The following is a 19,804-nucleotide window of genomic DNA, read 5'->3' on the forward strand; positions in this document are numbered from 1 at the left end:
CAAAAGTCATTCAGCGTTCAGATTTCCCGCCTTCCTCAAATGCATCAGAACGATCGGACCTCCGTTCAACAAACGAGCCATTGCAAAGTTTTCTTCTCCTCTTAAGGACAGACCTCACAAAGCTTGAATTTTTACTTCTTACAAATCTGCATCATCATGTTGAAGTTTTGGCAAAGTTAAGACCCGTTAATAACAAGTAAATCACAAGAAAAGGTTTTCACTTTCTGTAACAATGCAGCACGCGGAAAAGGAAGTCTTGGCGGGAAGTCGTTTATCGCTTACCGCCCGGCACGTTCACTGGTGTCCCCAGATGCTATATTGTCTCAGACTATAGCCGATGGGATCCGAGATTGAGTGCAAACAAACAACGTGTTAACAGCTTGTTGTCTTAAATCACAAATTTTATAATGTCTAAAGACAAATTCAGTAAGCCAGTTATGTTCCAGAACACACAAATAGTGAAGCCCCAGCAAAACAACACCACAGTAACAAGGAGCACTACCACACCATACATTTAGTTAACTTGATGATATTTGAGGCAGAGAGGTCAAACTTAATGTTACATGTTGACTACATCTTGCTAACCTAAATTAGCTCTTATGAACCCAATAGGCATCAGATATATTATTAATTTCTGTAAGTGTACCTCTAATGCCTATACATTTAAATCATCTGTGTCTTGATCAAGTTGCCTAATCGAGTAGGAGAAAAGAGATTTGTACTCCAGCAGTTCAGGGATATATTTTGAATGGAATAGCTCTTCAGCTGTACTCACCGTTGACAGTGATGTTGCCAGCTGTGCGTGGGACACCAACCAGAGTGACAGGGTAGAGACCAGACTCTGCAGGCAGGGACAGCGCAGCGGGCAGCGATTCAAACTCCACTCCAGAGGTCAGCAAACCCTGGAAACAAGATAAGACAGGATGACATGTGATGGTGATCTATACATGGAAGCAAAACAACTTTTACAGAGGTAAAATTCTCTTTTCAAACACAACTGACGGTTCTTGGAAAATGATAGAACCTAAACTTTATATTTGTGTGCTTTTTTGTTAGCACAAGCACCTGTTTTAGCAAGAACACACGTTTAAAAACACCTGCTTTCTTTATGGAAAAGCGCTTCCATTTTAAAGAACAGCTAAATGACAATGTTTTATTCAGATATCAGATTTGACAAAAAACATACTGGTAAGATAACTGTTTGAAAACTGATAAAACCTGACTATTAAACATCTAAAATCTAAAAACATCTAATCCAATCTCTCAGCCTTTACTTGTGGCTTTAACGTTGTGCATTCCATGTTAACATGACCAATGTTTGTTTTTCTCTTGGAAAAAGCAAAGTTGTCTGCAGCTGTCTGATTCTCTGGTAACAGTTCAGTGTGAAGTATCTCTCCAGCTGTTTTATGTGATTCAGAATCTTAAACGACCCATGATGTCCCAAAGATGAAATCTCTGTCAGCATGAGTTGGCCATTTCCATTGGAGAAAATTGCTCTCCATGGGAAATAGCCACTTGAGCCATGTGTGCCTGAGATGTGATTGAAAATAAGTCCAACTGATCACAACACAGAATGAGGAGGGATCAGAAAAGTTTTAAAATATTCAGTCCAAATTCCCACTGGGTGATAAGGAGACCAGAATGTCCCATGCCAAGCTCTTTCATGCATTGCAAAATCTTGAGATGGCTGTCGATATGATAATATTTATCCCTTTAATGATTTTTTTGGAAGTAAATTTTAACAAATTCAGATTTACCAAATTAATAAAAGAATTGCTCAAAGCATAATTCTTGTTTAGTTAAGCTTATTCGACAGGGGCCATGCACAACAAAACAGTTGGGCCAGAGTTAGCTATAGAGCTAAATTATATCTGTGGTCCCTGGACAGGAAGGAGAAATAAAAACCTGCTTATGATAGCATTGGACTTGCCAAGGTACGTGTTTTGATCTGGGAAAATTGACTACAATCAGACAGGTTGTTTCTTGACTTGCTGGAGTTATTATTGGCCGCATAACTGCATTCGCAGATCTAAGGGTTTTAACTGGTAAGTAAAGCTTTATTACCACTGATAGGAAAGCCAGTGAAAGCTATTAAAACCACTAAATAAGGATATAAATAAGGATAGTTACTAGTAAGAAGGGCGTCATATCTCGCCTAAACACAAGTGGGAGGTCCCTCAAGAGCTATAAAGAAAGTCTTTTTGACATATTGCATCGATGTAGTTACCTACTGCCGAAAACCAAAGGGCACAAGCAATTCACCAGGACCACAAACAGCACTGGCAACTTCATTGTTTTTCACTAATTTCATGGGGCTTGTTTTCGCTTGCTGACAGTCACATCTGTTGGCCGACTAAAAGAATACAGCAATGCCAGCAACTTTGTGGGTCCACACTTCAACTTGGACCCATCGGTTATCATCTGACACCAATTAAAGCCTATGTGGGCAACAGCCAATATTTTAGTGCTTCTGGTGTAGCCACTGGATATCTGGATAACAGATAAGAGATATTCTGCCGTACTCGAGACATGAGTTAAGAGATTACATCTACAACTGGATTGTTATCTGCACTCATCTGCAGATATGTGTTTATAGAAATTAACCAACAACTAAATTGTTACAGATTGATTCAAAGATGGCATTTTGCAGTGGGCCTCTTTTGCTCTCCACATGGACTATTTTGCTGCCTGCAACCAGAATCCTCATTCAACCTGGTGAGTCATACAGTCAGTGATGGATATGCTGCGTTTATAGAGAATGGGCCACTAAGCATGTAAAGTCTTTTCTCTGGGCTCCAAGCTTTCTTCTTCTATTTTTGTCCACCCAAACATGTGAGTTTAAATAGCTGATGCCCATTTTTGTGATGTTTTTCAAAGCAAGTGTCAAATTAATCTCTTACATCTTACTACTTCTTCTATTTGTTCCTTTTTTCACATATGTCTGTAACATGTCTTTAATAAGGGGATCTTGCTTTCTTAGTAGCAAAAGAACAGGGTGGTTTCTGCCCATAAAGACGGCTGAGGTTACTGGCTGTGATGTCAATTGCAGGTAGTCGTTAGTATTTGATAAAAAAGTGTTTTATTAAAAAGTAAATGAAATTGTCAGTGTCTAAAACAGTAAAAGCAGGCCATAACACCTTGCCTCATTTGTAGTCCGAAAAGCATGTGTGTGTGGCTTTGAAGTTTTCTTTGAATATGCACTCATGTCCCTTCAGAATAAGTGTATTTACATTCCTTGTACACACTGCCTGGTTGCACGAGGTAGACTGAGGTGACGTAATGACTGCATCAATCCCTAACAGCAGACACTACCTCACTGGAGGGAAGGCTGCTGAAGAGCTGAGCCTCTGTGGTACAACGGCTGTGATTAAAAACCTCCTTGCTTTCACTTCAGGACATTATTTTAAGACTTTATTGGATGGTGGAAGTATCAGTGTTAACCTATTGGAAACAGTTAATCTGCATTCTGCCTTGAAAAGGTTAATTAGCCTGTTTCACTAACAATAGCGATTAGTGCATATACAAAGTTAATTGTATTGTTTGAGCTGGTGTGAATCAACTTTACTGCGCAAAACTAATGTAGTAAAAAATTATGATTATTATTATTTTTTGTTGGCACGTAATAACTAGAGAGATTATGCCAAACGAAAGTTAAGCAGAGAAAGCCAAACAAAATAAAATACATGGATTCCCAAGGCAGAAATGTCTCTTTAAATTAATTTGGCTAAAAATGTCAACACTTGGCAATAAACAAAACAACAGTTTTTAGTAAGCATGCGGGGGAACCACTGAGCACAGTGTCATGATATTTTCCACTTCAATATTGTATCAATACATAGATTCATCTAAATAATACTGCAAATACAAATTCAACTTCTGGGTTCTATAATCATAAAATAATTGCTTTTCAGTCCACTAAATAGTATGAGTTCAATTCTGGTAAGACCAGCAGAGGTCACAGTCTGTGTGACTGGTAGAGTTGGATTATGTAATTTCAGTTTAATGGTAATTTACTTTCAGTCGCTGTAGAGGCTGCATACACTTAAATCCAAATTGCATTATTCAAAATAGGTGTTACAGTACAATAGTGTGCACATTTGCACTGAGTTTAGGTGGACTATGTAGACTTTAATATAAGTTCATTAGTCAGACTTTTGTGATGGTCAGTCTGTCAGCTTGACAATCCCATTTTGATGCAATAAAAGACACCGAAGTGAGATAAACATTCTGAAAACTTTGTCTTATAAATTAAAACTATTTCCTATTTGCACATAATTTCTAGTAACAAAACCTAATATACTGTATATACGTATGAAAAACAACAAAAGCATCCAACAGTGGCCGCTCTACAATAAATGCGTGAGGGTGGGGGTTGTGGTAAAAAGCAAAACTTCAACAGAAAATCAATGAAGCACAAAGCAAAGCTGGGTATTAGTGCTGAAGTCGTGTGGTGACTGAGAAAGAGGACCTGTCCTGCCAAACTACAGGGTCACCTTGGTGACGGAAGATGAAAAAGTGACCTTGTGTGTGTGTGTGTGTGTGTGTGTGTGTTTGTTTCCCGGTGTGTTTCAGAGAGTCATGTACAGTGGATAGATGGCCGCTCCTCTCTAATGGCAGTCACTTTGTCAGAGCAACAGAGGAGCTCTGGGCAGCTTACATCACCCCGTCTATCTCTACCTGCATGACTTTATATCCCCACCTGAGGTTTCCAGGTGCCATGGAGCTTTGAAGAGCTTCAGCCTCCATCTGTGACCTGATCAATTCACCCGTGGGTGGGGATGAGTTAATGACATCCTCATCACTATTTGACCTTGCCTGTTTGATTTCTTCCCTTTACAGAAACTCTGAAAACAGGAAGCCAATAGTTCTCTTACTCCTTAAGCTTTAATTACGAACCTACTTGGCTTATGCTCACCAAGTGCATACTCAAAGAAGGTTAGTTTTCAGGCAAGTTTGTGTTTGTTTGAAAATACTTTTTCCAACATGCTTATAAAACTATATAATTAATACTAAGGGCAGAAGAGTTGATTTAATGTTCAATATTAAATCTATTTCTCCGAGACAGTGCATTATATAAACATTATTGTAGATATGCCAAAGTTCCCCAGAAAGCTTGTTTACATCTGTAGTAACCAGCCAGGTGTGAGGTTAGCAGCCTAAAGTAAAACACACGTTTAAAAAATACACATGATGTAAAGTGTGTCGATAACAGCAGTGTTAGAGCCATATAGAAGATTAGGTTTATATTAACATTGTGCCTCATTTGAATATAGTTGTAAGTTATATAATGTAGTATTTATTTATATAATATTTGTTTTTTTATTTTTTATTGATAGCATAGCAGATTTATAAGGATGTTTGTGCTCCCTTAGTTGTTGTAATCCTGCTGTCGTAAATGGTTGCTGGTGTCGTAAAGAGCAGCGAGTGTAGTAAAGGGCTGCGTGTGGCACCTGTGGGCGTGTATGAGGCATTAAGGTGAGCAGGACGGGGAGCACCAGTTTTCTGATTGTTGCCAATACGATATAAAAGGCATATAGGTTTAAAGTCAAGAGAAAAGATAGTTTTACTTTTGTAACTGTCAACTTTTGTTTTTTAAAGCGTCTAATTGTTTACATTTTCTTCGGTCTCCGTCGTCTTTTGGAAAAAGTGAAAGTTTGCCTTTTAAGAAACACGTGTCAGAAACCTCACATCCTGCAAGAGTGGCAAAGAAGGTTTTTATTTAAAGTGACCACTACAATTAGGAACACACACATGGACAGTAATAAAGCAGAGAATGTAAACAGCATATTCCATTTGGGTATCCCAAATAAGGCCTAAATGGCTTTGTAGGAAAATTGTTATAAATAAAGGCCAAAACCAAAATCTGATGTGCACATAAAAGTAGTTATTATGGCATTAATGTTAGACTTAGACACAAAGAAGGAAGAGAAGGAGACTTCATGGAAGGAGGAGGAATTTGTAGCTCAGTTGAGCTTGTTTCTGTTTGTCTGTCAACTCCAAATCTGACAGTGACCATTGTGTCTTCAAAAGTACAGCTGCAGGCTACCTGTAGGCAACACTGTGTCATCCTTAAAGTGCTTTTTTCCCTCCGATATGCCAAAATAAACTTTGGTTGAAAGAAAAATTACAGAGAGAATCTTCAATTGTGCTGTTGATTTTGATGAGTGAAATTGAAGGTTCCATTCAATCAATTCTAATTTCAGAATCCAATTATGACACACCTCGTTGGGAATGTCCAAGGTGACTTTCTTTGCAAAGGCTCAAAGTACAAATATATTCCATTTAAGATTCTCACATTTGCAAAGCTGGAAATAGCAAATGCTTGAAATTTGCGAGATAAATCACTTAAATGATTTATTTAGTATCAGATTTAAACAAGATAAGTTGATGTCGACCAAGCAATAAATTTATCTACAACTTATCTCTGAATCTTTACTTTCATGGTATCACTTTTCTCTATTTCAGCCACACTTTGTGATCCATTTATTTGATATTTATCCTCTGGAGCTTCAACACACAAACACACACAGAAAAACCTGGCTGGGGATTACTTCTCTATTCTAAACACTTTCCAGATGTTCCAAACTGGAGGTCGCCTGCATTTCCTGTGTCTGTCACAGTATGCGTCGTTATCAGACGATGCAGGGCGGCTAAATCAACCAGCAGTAGCTGTCCAAGTGTATTTGGCATCAGCTCTGAGACAGCCACCACAATTAAGAGGCCGCTGTCTCCATTCACACTCTGCCATGAAACTTTCACGGCAATTTGTTCTTGCCTTTCCCAAATAATTAAAGGCAACATCACTTTTGACAGGTAGTACATTACGCGTGATGCTGTGTTTGCAACTGCTATCTGGCAGCTGAGAGCAGGCCTCCCCTGCTGGCCTTTTATTGAGCCTGATGATTGCTTTGCATCTCAAGGTTGTCCCACATCAGCGATTTCATAAACAGGCACAGCACTGAGCAGGAACAATTGCATTCTTTTTTGGGGTATCTTTTGCACCCTTGAATCTCATAATATGACTCAACTGGTGTGTGTTATAAAGGCAGTTGTAAGGCGGTGACAAAGTACCTATGCTGCAGAATTTTGATTTTGGCTTCAGGAAGAGGTCCTCTAATAAGAAAATGTTCTGATCTTAAAAAGATGAAGTCACCCAGCATATAATAAGCAAAACTATTACAATTTTATTTTGCACAAAAAAGGAGAGCAAAAGGACTTCAGCTAACCTCCATATGACCTACTAAGACAGGATAGTGTGTGAAACCATAAACAGAATGGGACAATTGGGTTTTTTGCCTCTCCCTAGAGATCTTTTGTTACTGTCAAGGCTGAGAAGGTTTTTTCTCACCATCACATAAAATCATTACGGTAATAAACTGTCAAAAAATCTTTCAAGGGACCTTAACTAGGCTAACAAAGATGACTAAAAAGCCCTTTTTACAAGTCTTATGTGGGTGCAGAGGGGCAGTTTGTATTACTACTGCGAGAAAAGCATGTCAGCAACTTCCTGTTTTTACAAAGCTGTGGAGAAATGTCCACATTATCAAATATTTAAACCACATAGCTTGTTATCACAGTTAATTTAAAGTTTAGGTAAAATACATTTTACTGACCATGTTCTCCACGCGAAGTTCATAAGGCATGGGGTTGTAGACCATGAGCTGCACTTCACAAACATCTCCCTGAACCCACTGGAAGTCTGGGAAATGCAAAACACAAACATGAACACATTAGAATAAGATGTCAGCTGTATTAAAAGCAATTTAAAATTAATGAGCTGAGGGAAATACACCATTAGGTTGCACTGCCATTAAGGATCAAAGGCAATAGCCAGTGATTGATAATGTTTATTTAAAAATATATGTGTAATAATGTCACCCACTGGCTGTAAGCTCATCCAGTTTATGTTACACTCCAGTTAACATGCAACCAGCTTCTTTAGATCAGTCGATGGACATTTTTGGAAATAGCCTCATTTTGTTTCCTGCCACGAGTTAAGATTAATACCCCTGTCATAACTGTTTTTCATTACAAAACGATAACCAGCAGCTGGTTAGCTTAGCTTTGACTAGAAACCCAAAAGCAGGGGAGCACAAGTAACCTGTCTCCGTCCAAAATGACGTCTTCTTAAAAGGGTAGAGGTCATTACATTGGCATATTATTGCAGGTAGTTTTAGAATAAGATGTTCAGTGTTCTTACATGTAATGTGCAGGTTTACATATACTTTTGACTATATAGTGAATGCAAGTTTGATATTTTGCACAAAAGGATGTGTACACCCACATTAATTTGCATTGCTCATGCTGTGTCGGCCATTGTTACTCTATAAAATTGTATTTATTGATATGTTGTGACAAACTAACAGCAGGAACAACAAGATCATATTATCTCAGGCCCTCATTAAAGTGACTCCAGAGAAACAAGAAAAGGTGGGTTAGCATTGAATTATGGTTCTGCAGATTTATTATCATTTAAATATTGAGGAAATATGCAGAGAAAAGCAGCAGTCTTTGATTTCCTGAGAGAAAAACTTAAACAGCTTAGTCCTATTTTTACTTTAGAGAGATTGCAGCTCTGCACTGCAACATCAATCATTCCTGAATGAAATGCTTAACGGGTTTGTTAGACTGACGAGCTGCTTTAGTCCCACTGTAGCCATACCGACCTCCATTGTAAAATCTAACATTTTCTAGTCCATTTGGAGAGCCCGTGCTGCAAATAGACTTGCAAAAGAGGGCCTGAAAAATCCAAATCCAGACCTTGGCAGGAAAAGGGATTTATAGAAGGCAAAATTCAGCTATGCACCTTGGGAAATTAAGTCAGTCAAAAGGAAGATAGATATGATATGAATGTCTGGAAAGCCCCACACATCCTCAGGTCTGGCTCACAGGCATGCTCTCATTGCCAGCCAATTAAGTGTGAAATACACCTCAGAAGATAGAAAAACAAAGTGGATTGCTGCCATCTTGTTTGCGTTTCCTCAGCCCTAACTCCTCAAGTGGCCATTGAGATTCTGCACAGATCTCTAAAGGCTTTAGGTCTTTGAGACCTCATCGTACAAAGCAATAATGAATGTTTTGAGTCAATGCATGGTTGCACGGTTGGTTAAACATTGCCTGTGTTTGGTTCCTTAAAGGGCATTTATTTTATCTTTCATGTGCTATGAAAATCATCTTTTATTGACCAAAGACAGAACTAAAGAGGTTTAGTGTTTTACTGCATCCTACAGGGAAAAAATATTCTGGGAAACTATCAGCAAAATTAATCTTTCATACTGAATAAAACATTGCCCACTATGCCTGGGCACTGGAGCAAAAATCATCCATGAGAAATTAAGCGACCCCGGAGCAGGGGGGGAATGCATTCATAACTAAAGCAGAGCTCTTGAGCTTGTTTGAAATTACGAGTCATTAACAACTGAGATAGAGACACATTTCTGGAGGACATTTGGTTAACATTGAAAATGGAAAAATTAAACAACCCATAGAAAAAAACTGCACAAAAAAACATAATGCTTTGTCCATTTGTCAGGCCCCAGTTGCTTAGATTTTACAGAGTGAAGGATTGCTTATTAATGAAATTTTGAAAGCCATACAATGTGAGTCTTAAATCACTATAATTTTGTCAAAAATAGTTAAGAGAGCAGGCCAATGCAAGGACCATCCAAGCAGGTGGGAAAAAAACACTTGAAATGGGGACAGCAGAAATAAAAATGCAATATACAGGTGGTCTAGACTAAGCAGGCATGGGGTGAACCACAGTAAGGAGTCCGACGGCTGACCTTCCAACCCCTCTCTGCCCTCACTACTGTCTCCTGCCTAATAAAAAAGAGCACCCCCACAGATTCAGCAAGTGTCGCACAGTTTATTGGACTGAGGTCATGCGACTGGGCCAGACAAGATCATAGCAGCATTTGGCCTTAGAAACTCTGGATGTATACGATCACACTATATGATTCTAAAGTTGGAAAGAATATACAAAAAGGGCAACGAGTCATACACTGGTCACTTACTATGAATATCTTGAATCCTTAAAAGCTAAAAGTCGGTGCTTAAGCTTCATTTATAGTGTTTTAAACCAAATCAAATGCAGAGGAGTACAGAGCCACCTAAGAGGTGTCACCGTCCAAACACTTACAGAAGGCACTGTGTCCATGCTCAACCAATGAAGACAGGATGGATTAAAATGTATGTTCCTGTTTGCCTATCTACCACTCTTACAGATAAACCATATCAAAGTGAATGTAAAGCTGTGGACTGCGTTTCAGTGATGAGTTTCAGAGCAATTATGGGAAAAACAATCCCCCATTAGACCACCTTCTATTTAAGGCTGAACATCAATCTGTTAGAGGGCATGTGACTTAAAGACATTGGAAATTTGGCTTGGAGTGGAAAAAATACATAAAATGTATGTTATCAACTTCACATATGACAAATGTTCATAACTATTAGAAACCTGGTTAAATAGACAGCTCATTTGCTGTTAAGACAATTCATCACCACGGTGGAGGCATGACTGACAACTTCCTTGTTTTGATTGACATCTCCCTGGCTCTGGACACAACAACCCATGTGACAATCTGTGAAGTGCAGTCCTTTTGTTAGAATCATATCCAATCAGTCCAATCAGTCCAATTGCAGGAGGACGCAGAAGCAGAAGTGGTTGGTCTGCCAGAGAGGGTAGACTGCTTTTCCGGTCTCTGCAGGTGTGTAAAAAGTAATCTACTATGACTGAATAAACAAAGAAAAGATCGATGACTACAGATACAACTTAAAAAAAGCGACCGTCGAAAATCGAGAGTTACAACCAAAGCCAACCGTAGACGTCACACATGCAACACTGTCTGGATATCTGTCTATATAAGTGTGGTCCCACAATTACTGTTTTATCGCCATAGCTGCCGCCAAAGAGAACGAAACTGAGATCTTCGAGATTACAACTTTAAATGACAATATTTGAAGTAAAAAAAAAAAAAATTCTAACTGTTATGAACACTACACATTAAACTACACCTTAATTATTAAAGGTTATGTTGGATTTGGGTTTCCAGTGGCTTTACAGAGTAAGGCAGTAGTCACATGTATACTTTGTAGTGTTTATACACCTCAATTACCAGTTCATAGCACAGAATACTATTGTTTTGGGTTCCCCAATCAGTAATATTTATGAGTATCAGGTGATAGTATACTCTAATTCTATAAAGTTTACAAATGTCAACTATGTGGCTCAATGTCATCTTCATGAATGTCCCTGTAGTGTGTATTTTACTGATGCAAAGGAAAGCATAGGATTGATCACATGCAATTCAAAAATTTGAGGGGTTTTTTGAGGTTGAAATTTTCCAAGCTGGATCAGGGCACTGAAAGTGGTGAATTCAATTACGGCAGGTAATATACAGCATGTTCCAGCTCTGTTTTCTATCATATGTGAAAGCAGGAATAATACGAGTATAATGTAATATATAATATATATTATAAACTCTGATCATTTTTTTAGAATATATAATAGAATAATAGAGTCATGTGTGGGAGAACATGCCTACATGTGGCCATTATGCATGCATGTTCACTGGGAAAGCATGCTTCAAAGCCTTAATTTCTACTGTTCTTGCGTGCTGGGAGTTGCCTTGAAGGAGTTAAGAGAGAACCTTAACTTGATTAGCTGGGAGCTAGCTCTGAAGAGAAAGATGGACTGGGATGGACAGGCATGTTTGAATTAATCTCCAAAGCTTCATAACACCAGACTGCACCAGAGGAATATCTCACTTCCAACATCTAAATCCAGATCAAAGGAAAGAGCAGCTTGAGGCTGCAGACGTTGGCCGCTTATTAAAATCACTTGTGATTTACTCCCTGTCTTCTTTCTAATATGAATGATTTTGTACATTGTGATTGGCTATTTATTTAACATATAATTTAAATTTATAGTTTAATAATACACCATATAATTCATGTAAGGCATTTTAAAGGTAATTATCAGAAATTGTTCAGCTATTAATGAAGATTTCCAGCTTCCCATGGTTTAAATTGTTGTTTTTTGTAGCATTTCCACAAGAGAAATTCTGGGAAAACAGTCAAAGCCTATGAAAAAGCAGAGCTGAAGCTTTGATAACTGAAATTGTCTTACAAAGCCAATATTCAAATCATTGCTAAGTGTCAAGTAAAAGACAGGGGCAAGGCCAATAATAATGCAAATCATTACAACTACATTAATTACATAATTAACCCTCATCCTGCTTCTGTTTTGTGTTCAAATATTAGAAATATTAGTTTCTTACATCAACCTTTTGTCAACTGCTTCTCCCATGAAAATAGAATTGATCAATGTTTAGCTGCCATCAGTGACACCAAACAATTCCTGCAGTTTTTTTGTATAAAGCCTACCAGTAAAGGCGAGGTTAGACAAGAAGGGTTGAGCTTTGCCTCACAGCAATCATCAACAGCAACTATTTTAGTTGATAGTAAATAAAAAGTGTAATTTTGTAAGAGAGGAGAAACTCAAAACAAAACAAAGCCATCAGTACATTATTTCTGGTTCTGTACACTAATGACATATGTGCAATGGACAGAAAGTCAACAGATGAAGATGGAGGATGTTTTTGAGCTTTGCTTAAAATTAAAATAGTTTTTTTGTCTGTCTTTTTTGGAAATCCTGACTCAGATGACAATTGTATTTAAATAATTAGATGTCAAATATGAATTATTTCTAACCATGGACTTTGACCATCATCAAAACCCCCCAAACCAACCAAATTCAGACAACTGAAAACACTCCTTTGGTAAAAAAGCCAGATTTTAAAAATAATCCAAAATATATTACTCAAAAGAAATAAAGGAACACATAATTTACCAAAAAGGTATGACGAAATAACATTAACAGGAGGTCTAGAATTGTGGCTCACAGGCCTTGGATGGACGTCAAGGGGGCTTCAAAGTGCAAGAACATTAAGGGCATAAGCATAAGCAGAACTGGCAACATGTTTTAGTTGATGTCTACAACCTGTGGACCAACACAATGTCAGCCACACTCACTTCCTCACCACTACTCCAAGTCAGAATAAAGCTATATCTGACTTTGATTGATGGCTCTCCACCCGGGACGGGATAAAACACTTAAAAGGATTCACTGCAGACACGATGCAAACAAGCTGTAGTTTCTCATACATCAGTTTTCAGTCAGGGGAGCAGCGTTTCACTCCAGCATAGCCTTGGGCCTGTTGCTGCTGCTTACATACAAAGTAAAAAAATACATTGCATTTGTCTCAGGCAGTAAGAGCATTCATGAGTTGGAGGCAACTATTAAGATCGTCTTTGTTTGCAAGGACACCATGACGCCTCCTGCCAACGCTGCAGGCAAGAGGCCACGATGGAATAGAAAGAAATGAATAATAACAGACTTGAGTGGAGCAAACTCCCAATTAAAGAATTTATCTAATTCTTTTTTTTTCTTTCTTTGCTGCAAAATTGCCTGCCTGTGGACAAACAAATTACGGTCAGTCCATAAATGTATGTACTGAGAAATAACAGAAACTAATAAAGGAGAAATTGCCTTAATTCTGCACAGGTTCATTTACACAGCATTTATAAAAAGGTACAAGGTCGATGGACTAAAGGGGCACTTCAAATGACAGATATTAAATTTTGTTCTGATATTTAATGAGCATTAATGAGTCTGACCATTTTCATGCCTTATTACCTTATTTATTCCTTAGCTAAACAAGGCTTCCACTAGCAAAAATGCAATGCAGCTTGGTCATTCTGTTGTGTTGGCGCATGGTGGCGCTTAATGAAAGGCGCCTGGTACTCCCGTCACAACAGGGCCCTAAGTCACTAGACTCTCAGACTAGACTATCTCTCTGTAGCCCCCGTTGGTGGAATGAGTTACGAAACTCCATTCGGTCCACAGAGTCCCTTCCCACCTTTAAGAAAAGGCTACAGCTCTTTCATGAACACTTCTGCACTTTTTGAAGCTATTGATGCTGATGATATTAAGGATGTTGTTGATGTTGATTAGGATATTCATGATGTTGATGATGACTATATTGACCTTGTTGATGTTGTTGATGATGATTAAACGCCCTGTGCACTGCCTGTCTGCACCAGTATCCGATCGCACTTTTAGCTGTTTGTTGGCACTTGCTGACTGTTCCCTCCTGTCTTGATCTGTGCTTGTGTTGTATTAACTCTCAGATGTACGTCGCATTGGACTAAAGTGTCTGCTAAATTAAATTGTAACATTGTAACATTGTGTTGTGCTGGTAGTAGTTAATGTGGCCTCAAGCTTAAAGTTTCAAGCCAAGATAAGCAGTCAGTTATAGAGGTCTGGTAACCTCAAATTTTTCAACTCCCTAGATTTTTCAAGTCTTTAGACATGAAAGACACTGACTCAAATTACATCACTTGAGAACTCTCATTCTGCAAAACCTTGGCCTTCTTCAGTGCTGGGAAAATAAGTTTGGGAGAAGCGCTGAAGAAAACAGAGTTGCCTAAAGTTATATTCCGTTTTTTTGCAACTTTTTAATGCTAAAGTCAGTGACGGTGAACTGCTGACTAAATTCAAGTAAAACTGTCCAGAATAGGTTTTATTATGTTCCCTTGTAATTGCTGCTTGAGAGTTTCCAAAGTGCATGCAGTCTGATTCTGATATTGCCACCCCATGTCATGCAATCAGAATTAGAGGTCTTCCCGGGTCTACCGGAACCCTAGGACCTGGGACCCGAGTGGATCGGGAAGAAAGCGTTGGTCATGACGAAAGAGAAAGTGTAAGCAAAGTGCGGGTTGGGCCACAAGGTGGCACCAATGATGAGCGAGTGCTCCATCTGCTTTTGATCAGCAGGTGAATGGTCAGAACACAGGTCAGACTTGGACAACACGGATGATAGCAAACTAGAAATAGACGAAGTTGTCTTCATTATGCTAGATAAAACATAACGGCAATGCTGCTTCTAAACGAGCCACGCATTTGTCATCCGTCTGCGCAACAGCAAGTGGACTTTAAATCTGAAATAACTAGTGGATTAGCATTGCTGTTTTTATCAACACGACATGGATAATAGGAAGCCTGGAAGTGTTTTATGAACTTTCTTGGCAAGGAGGATGGATTATATGCACGGCCAGGCACAGGGGAGAAGGCTACGTCACATTAGATAGGAGAAAAAGTTTTGTTTTGACAGCTGACTAACAGTAACTTGTTAATAGTAATCAGCTGTGTTGTCGGTGCTGATCGGGTCTGTTTCGCCCGGCCGGGGTCAGGTCCGACATTTCTCTGTTCTGCATGGGTCCAGGTCCCAGCTTTCAAATAATAGACAGATCCCGTACGGTTCCAGATCCTACATTTCCGGGTCTCCTTGGGTTCGGGCAAGACATTTTGGACCCGTGAAGACCTCTAATCAAAATCTGAGTCACATCTATTATAAACTCTGATCATTTTTTTATATGTTAAATACATTTTCTGACTCTCATAAATAATAAAATATATATCTCCCGTGTGTCCCAAAATAAGGCTCTCCAATTATCTTTAGTCAACCAAAATCAGATGCCTTTAAACAAGAGCTTCATTATTAAGTTAAGGCTGACAGCCAGCTTTTTCACTTCAAGTCATTTTGCATTCATGTGCTGTAGAGTCAGATAAACTGAAATAGTGATGTGCTTGAATGCATGTGTGAGGATGTACAGCAGGTTGTGATAAGGACAATATGTGTACATTGGATCAACAGAAATGATACAGGGCTTACCTATCTTCTTACAGCGCTCCTCTCCTCTGTTGTGCATGATGATCGGTGAGTAGATGAAGGGGCTGGCGGTGGACATATTCTGTCCCAGCAGGCCTTTCACTTTGTGAGGACGCAGGCTGACAGGCAGGTTTAAGAGCTTCACAGATCTAGTTTTAGTATCATAAGAGAAGGCACAACAACAACAACATTAAGACTTATTTCCATGTGTTTTAAGGCACATTTAACACCAAAAATGATCATCTCACATTTCACATTATGATTAAAGTCTTGTGCAATAAAAAGGCCGAAGGCACAATAAGAATTTGACAGAAAGTTTTAACTACTTAATAGGGGATGCCTGGTTTCTGTTGATTTGCTTCCAGCACTGCAGCATTTCGTTTTTCAACAGTAGCTTACTTACTGCAGTGTGAGCCTATATTTACCTAATTATTTTCACACTCAAAAAGGTCTCAAAACTCAGAGGAAATGTGGTGGAACAAGTACAGGGGCATTTTATTCAAAAGTGACAAAATATATTGCAACACTGATTTTCACTGTGAAAATATTCTAATGCCTGTGAATTAATTTAAAATAACTGATAGCTGTCATCTCTGGGGTCTTGTTTGTCTTGCCTGGAGGCAGATCTTTCTTGCCTCGAGAAGGACTTTGCTGTGAGACAAATTAGTCAAGTGCTGTAGAAGCATGAAACTTTTATCCTCACTTTTCCAAAAACTTGTATTCCTTTTATCAAATTACATTACTTGAACTATTCACTACCTATTTGGTGTGATATCACACAAAAACTATTAATGACACTCAGTTCCAACTGTGAAGCTGGTTGGGTTTGTCTCCTTTTCTATGAGCCATTAGCTCTGATTTCAATGCAGCAACTTCCTGGGTGACTAGGAACTTTTGTGGGAACTTCACTACAGAAACCAAGGTCTAAATGATGTTAAGGGACACTATTTAACCCCCAAAACACTCCCTTGCTCAGGAAGTAGTAGTTATCCAAAGTTAAAGACCCCTTCCAGTGAAAATCAAGTGTTTAACCTTGTAAACATCTCCATGTGGTGTTTTTCATGTGCTACAAGACATATCAGGGACAACATAAGCAGCTCCATGGCTGGGCCTGTCTGCTTTTAAACTGCAGTGTACCAAGGACAGGCTGAACAACACGTTTTCAGATTGGCAGGTTTGAGACGTCACAAGTCAAAGGGGCCAATTCCATTAATGGACAGAGTGAGGCTATGCATATCATTACATGTAACCTATGGCAACCACTTCTGCGATGCATGAGCCAGGTGTAACCGTCATCGTAATTTCTGCAAACTCACTAATGACTATGTTAACGTTACTATGACTAAACGATGGCAGAGACGTGTTTTGTTTTCCGCTGTAATTCTACGAAAGGAGGAATGTAGTACACAGTGGGCAGGGACTATGCCGATTCAGGAATTTTTAATAATTATTTCAAGCAAAACATTTTAAAACATGACTGGAGTTGGTCTTAAAGGAACTTCAGGGGTGACGCTTGCAGCACTGAACATATCTGATTAAAGCATGTGCAGGATGAATTTTATCATCAGCAAAAATCACTCAAACTCTTGTCTTACCGGACAATGGGCAGCTTTGTAAAGGGTACAGGAGGAAGCTTCAGGCCATCAGGTAGGGTGATGACCTCCATTCCACCTGGACACTTAGAGGTGTAGTTCTCCAGACTCTGGGTCACCTCTTTCTTTTCTATAAATGCAGGAGCATATAACAGCAGCAAAATGAGCACATGGCCAGAGTCCATATAGAAGCCTGAAGTCTACTCTCCGGTAGACATTTCATCTTTGTGTGAGATCTAAATTAGCCCAGCATTAATGACCTGTGAGGTGTCTCTCTCAGCAATAACAGCCCCAGCCTTCAAGTACAATTGTACGTTTTATTGTACCATCAATACCTTTGGAGAGAACATTGCTGCTCAACCAGCCATACAATTTTCTTTAGCTCTGCAAGTTTCAAGAGTGTCCATTGAGCAGAAACTGACATTTACTTGCAGAGATTGTATAAAGATCTATATCCTTTTACACTAGAAGTACACTTAAGAAGTTTTATGATTTTGTATTAATGCGAAGCTGAAGTTTTCCACCTGAGTGGACATTCAACAAAAATGTTCACAGCTGTTATATATGGGGGGGTGGGGGGGCTTTCAGTTGCCATTATTGTGTTGTCTTGCAGTTCATAAACAAACGTGAGCTAAAGAGGAAACAAACAAAGTCAAGATAGTTCAATAAACTTTGTAAGGGTCAGAAATTTAGCTTATAGATGGAAAATAAATCAATTTTTTACACAAATAAATACAATCCACACTTTGTTGACACTCCCGACTAAAACGCCGTTGTAGCCCTTATTCCCAGTGTGTGATTATCACTTTTTTCTCTCCCTGTGCTGCGTAATCGTTTCTGCACGATTTACTCTTCTTTTTTCCTCCTCTATTTAGTACATGCATAGTGTCTTTTCAAAATAAACTTCCAGGTTCACAGGAAGAAACAAAATAAGAATATCCAAAAATACATTACAGACCTACTCATTGCATTGGGGTCATTTTTCATACACGTAGGCGTAGTTTGGGTGGCCATAAACAAAAATGCAAAAGTAGTCAATATCTTTTTTAAATAGCACAGAACCAATAATTTATTGTAATGCCTTGCTTTATAATAATAGATACAAATAGTAAACTAATTGTGCGACTGATTATTTTCAGAAAGCTGAGTTACAGCAGCCTGCAGGGACACGCACACCCATGATAGGCAAAGAATGAGAGGTTAGCAGTCAACATTCTGTCAACACTTTCACTGTCACTGCATTACTACTGCCTTAAAAAGAGTTGTTGAAGAGATATACACTGTTTCTTCTTTAAAAAAGCACAAGCTTGGGCCAACGAAGAGACTGACAGCACAGAGCCTGAGTCAAGCAGCTATGGTGAGAATTTCACAATACCTGCTGTTATTGTGCGGCCTTGTGATTGTTAATGGCCACAGCGCTGAACTGCATTGGTTCCTTTCAGCCAGAGAGTGGGGAAGAAATACTAACGAGGTGCGCGTTACTAGAGTGAATTATCCAAGAGGCTCACAAAGCATGGGACATCACAGGCTAGGTTATAAATGCCCAGCAATCCCACTACACTTCAGAACGCTCTGTGTTTTAACATATATGCTAAGGCTTATATTAGACACCACAGGGTCGGTCTATGAACGAGCCTGCAAGGCTCATCTCTGCAGTAACGCTAACAGCTGAGGATCTGAATCTTTTTTACTCATGTTTTACAGTTTGTGTGAGTTCGGTTTCTGTGGTGGGTCGAATTCTCACAATATTTCATCACTCTGCCTCTGTTGTACACATTGCATTTCTTCTATTTTTTGTGAACCCCCAACCTTAAAGGTCAAACTATGCCTATGTTCATACAGTATTTTTGCTCACAGTGGAAGTTTAGATTGTAGGCGTAATACTTAAAGATTTTCTGATAGTGGCTGAAACACACGCCAGCATGTGACTAATTTTTTTTCCATTACAAGCACTGCTACTACTACAGTAAGGACATTCTACGAAAACTGCCCACATAAATATGTTTATATGGGTACAAAGTAAATTACAACCGTACATACAGACTGGGAGGCAGAAACGCACTACAAAAAGATCAGAGTGAAGTCAGGGAGGGAAGACTTGAAAGCAGTACAGTAAGAGTGAAGGAGCAGAGTGAGGGAAAGAGAGAAAAAAGGAGGGAATTAAGTGAGATTGAGATGGATGGAGGAAGGAAAGAGGAAGGAGCAGCAGAAAGTACCCCAAGATGAATGGATGATAGCCGAGTTGTCCTCCTGGCTCAAAGCTTTGATGATTGATGACATATTTCTCAATTTTTTCCCCCCTGTTTGCCGTGTCTGAGTGTTCACAGAGGCTGTCTCTTCAGGGGCCACTCCGGGACAGAAAACTGAGCAGTGACTGTGTGTTGAAAAAAGTAATTTCTGTGTAAATGTTGAGTCTGTTCAAAAAAGTTTTTGTCAAGACTAGAAAGCTATACTGTAATGACGTGATAATAAAATATGTGT

The 19,804-nt window shown here is 39.0% G+C and overlaps 1 protein-coding gene across 3 annotated transcripts in view; it reads right to left on the minus strand.

The window, feature by feature from the left end:
• trappc9 (trafficking protein particle complex subunit 9) overlaps positions 1 to 19,804 on the minus strand; it is a 226,436-nt gene that overhangs the window by 175,726 nt on the left and 30,906 nt on the right. For all 3 annotated transcript variants that reach the window (XM_069681096.1, XM_069681094.1, XM_069681095.1), the window contains 4 exons: positions 17,327 to 17,453; positions 15,735 to 15,880; positions 7,614 to 7,699; positions 776 to 902 (listed from right to left, as the gene is read on the minus strand). In XM_069681096.1, the coding sequence (XP_069537197.1) occupies positions 776 to 902; positions 7,614 to 7,699; positions 15,735 to 15,880; positions 17,327 to 17,453 (486 nt within the window). The remainder of the gene's footprint in view (positions 1 to 775; positions 903 to 7,613; positions 7,700 to 15,734; positions 15,881 to 17,326; positions 17,454 to 19,804) is intronic.

Source organism: Semicossyphus pulcher, unplaced genomic scaffold (assembly GCF_022749685.1).
Source record: "Semicossyphus pulcher isolate SPU_LCO1_2020_fin unplaced genomic scaffold, fSemPul1.0.p SCAF_5, whole genome shotgun sequence".
NCBI classification, from domain to species: domain Eukaryota; kingdom Metazoa; phylum Chordata; class Actinopteri; order Labriformes; family Labridae; genus Semicossyphus; species Semicossyphus pulcher.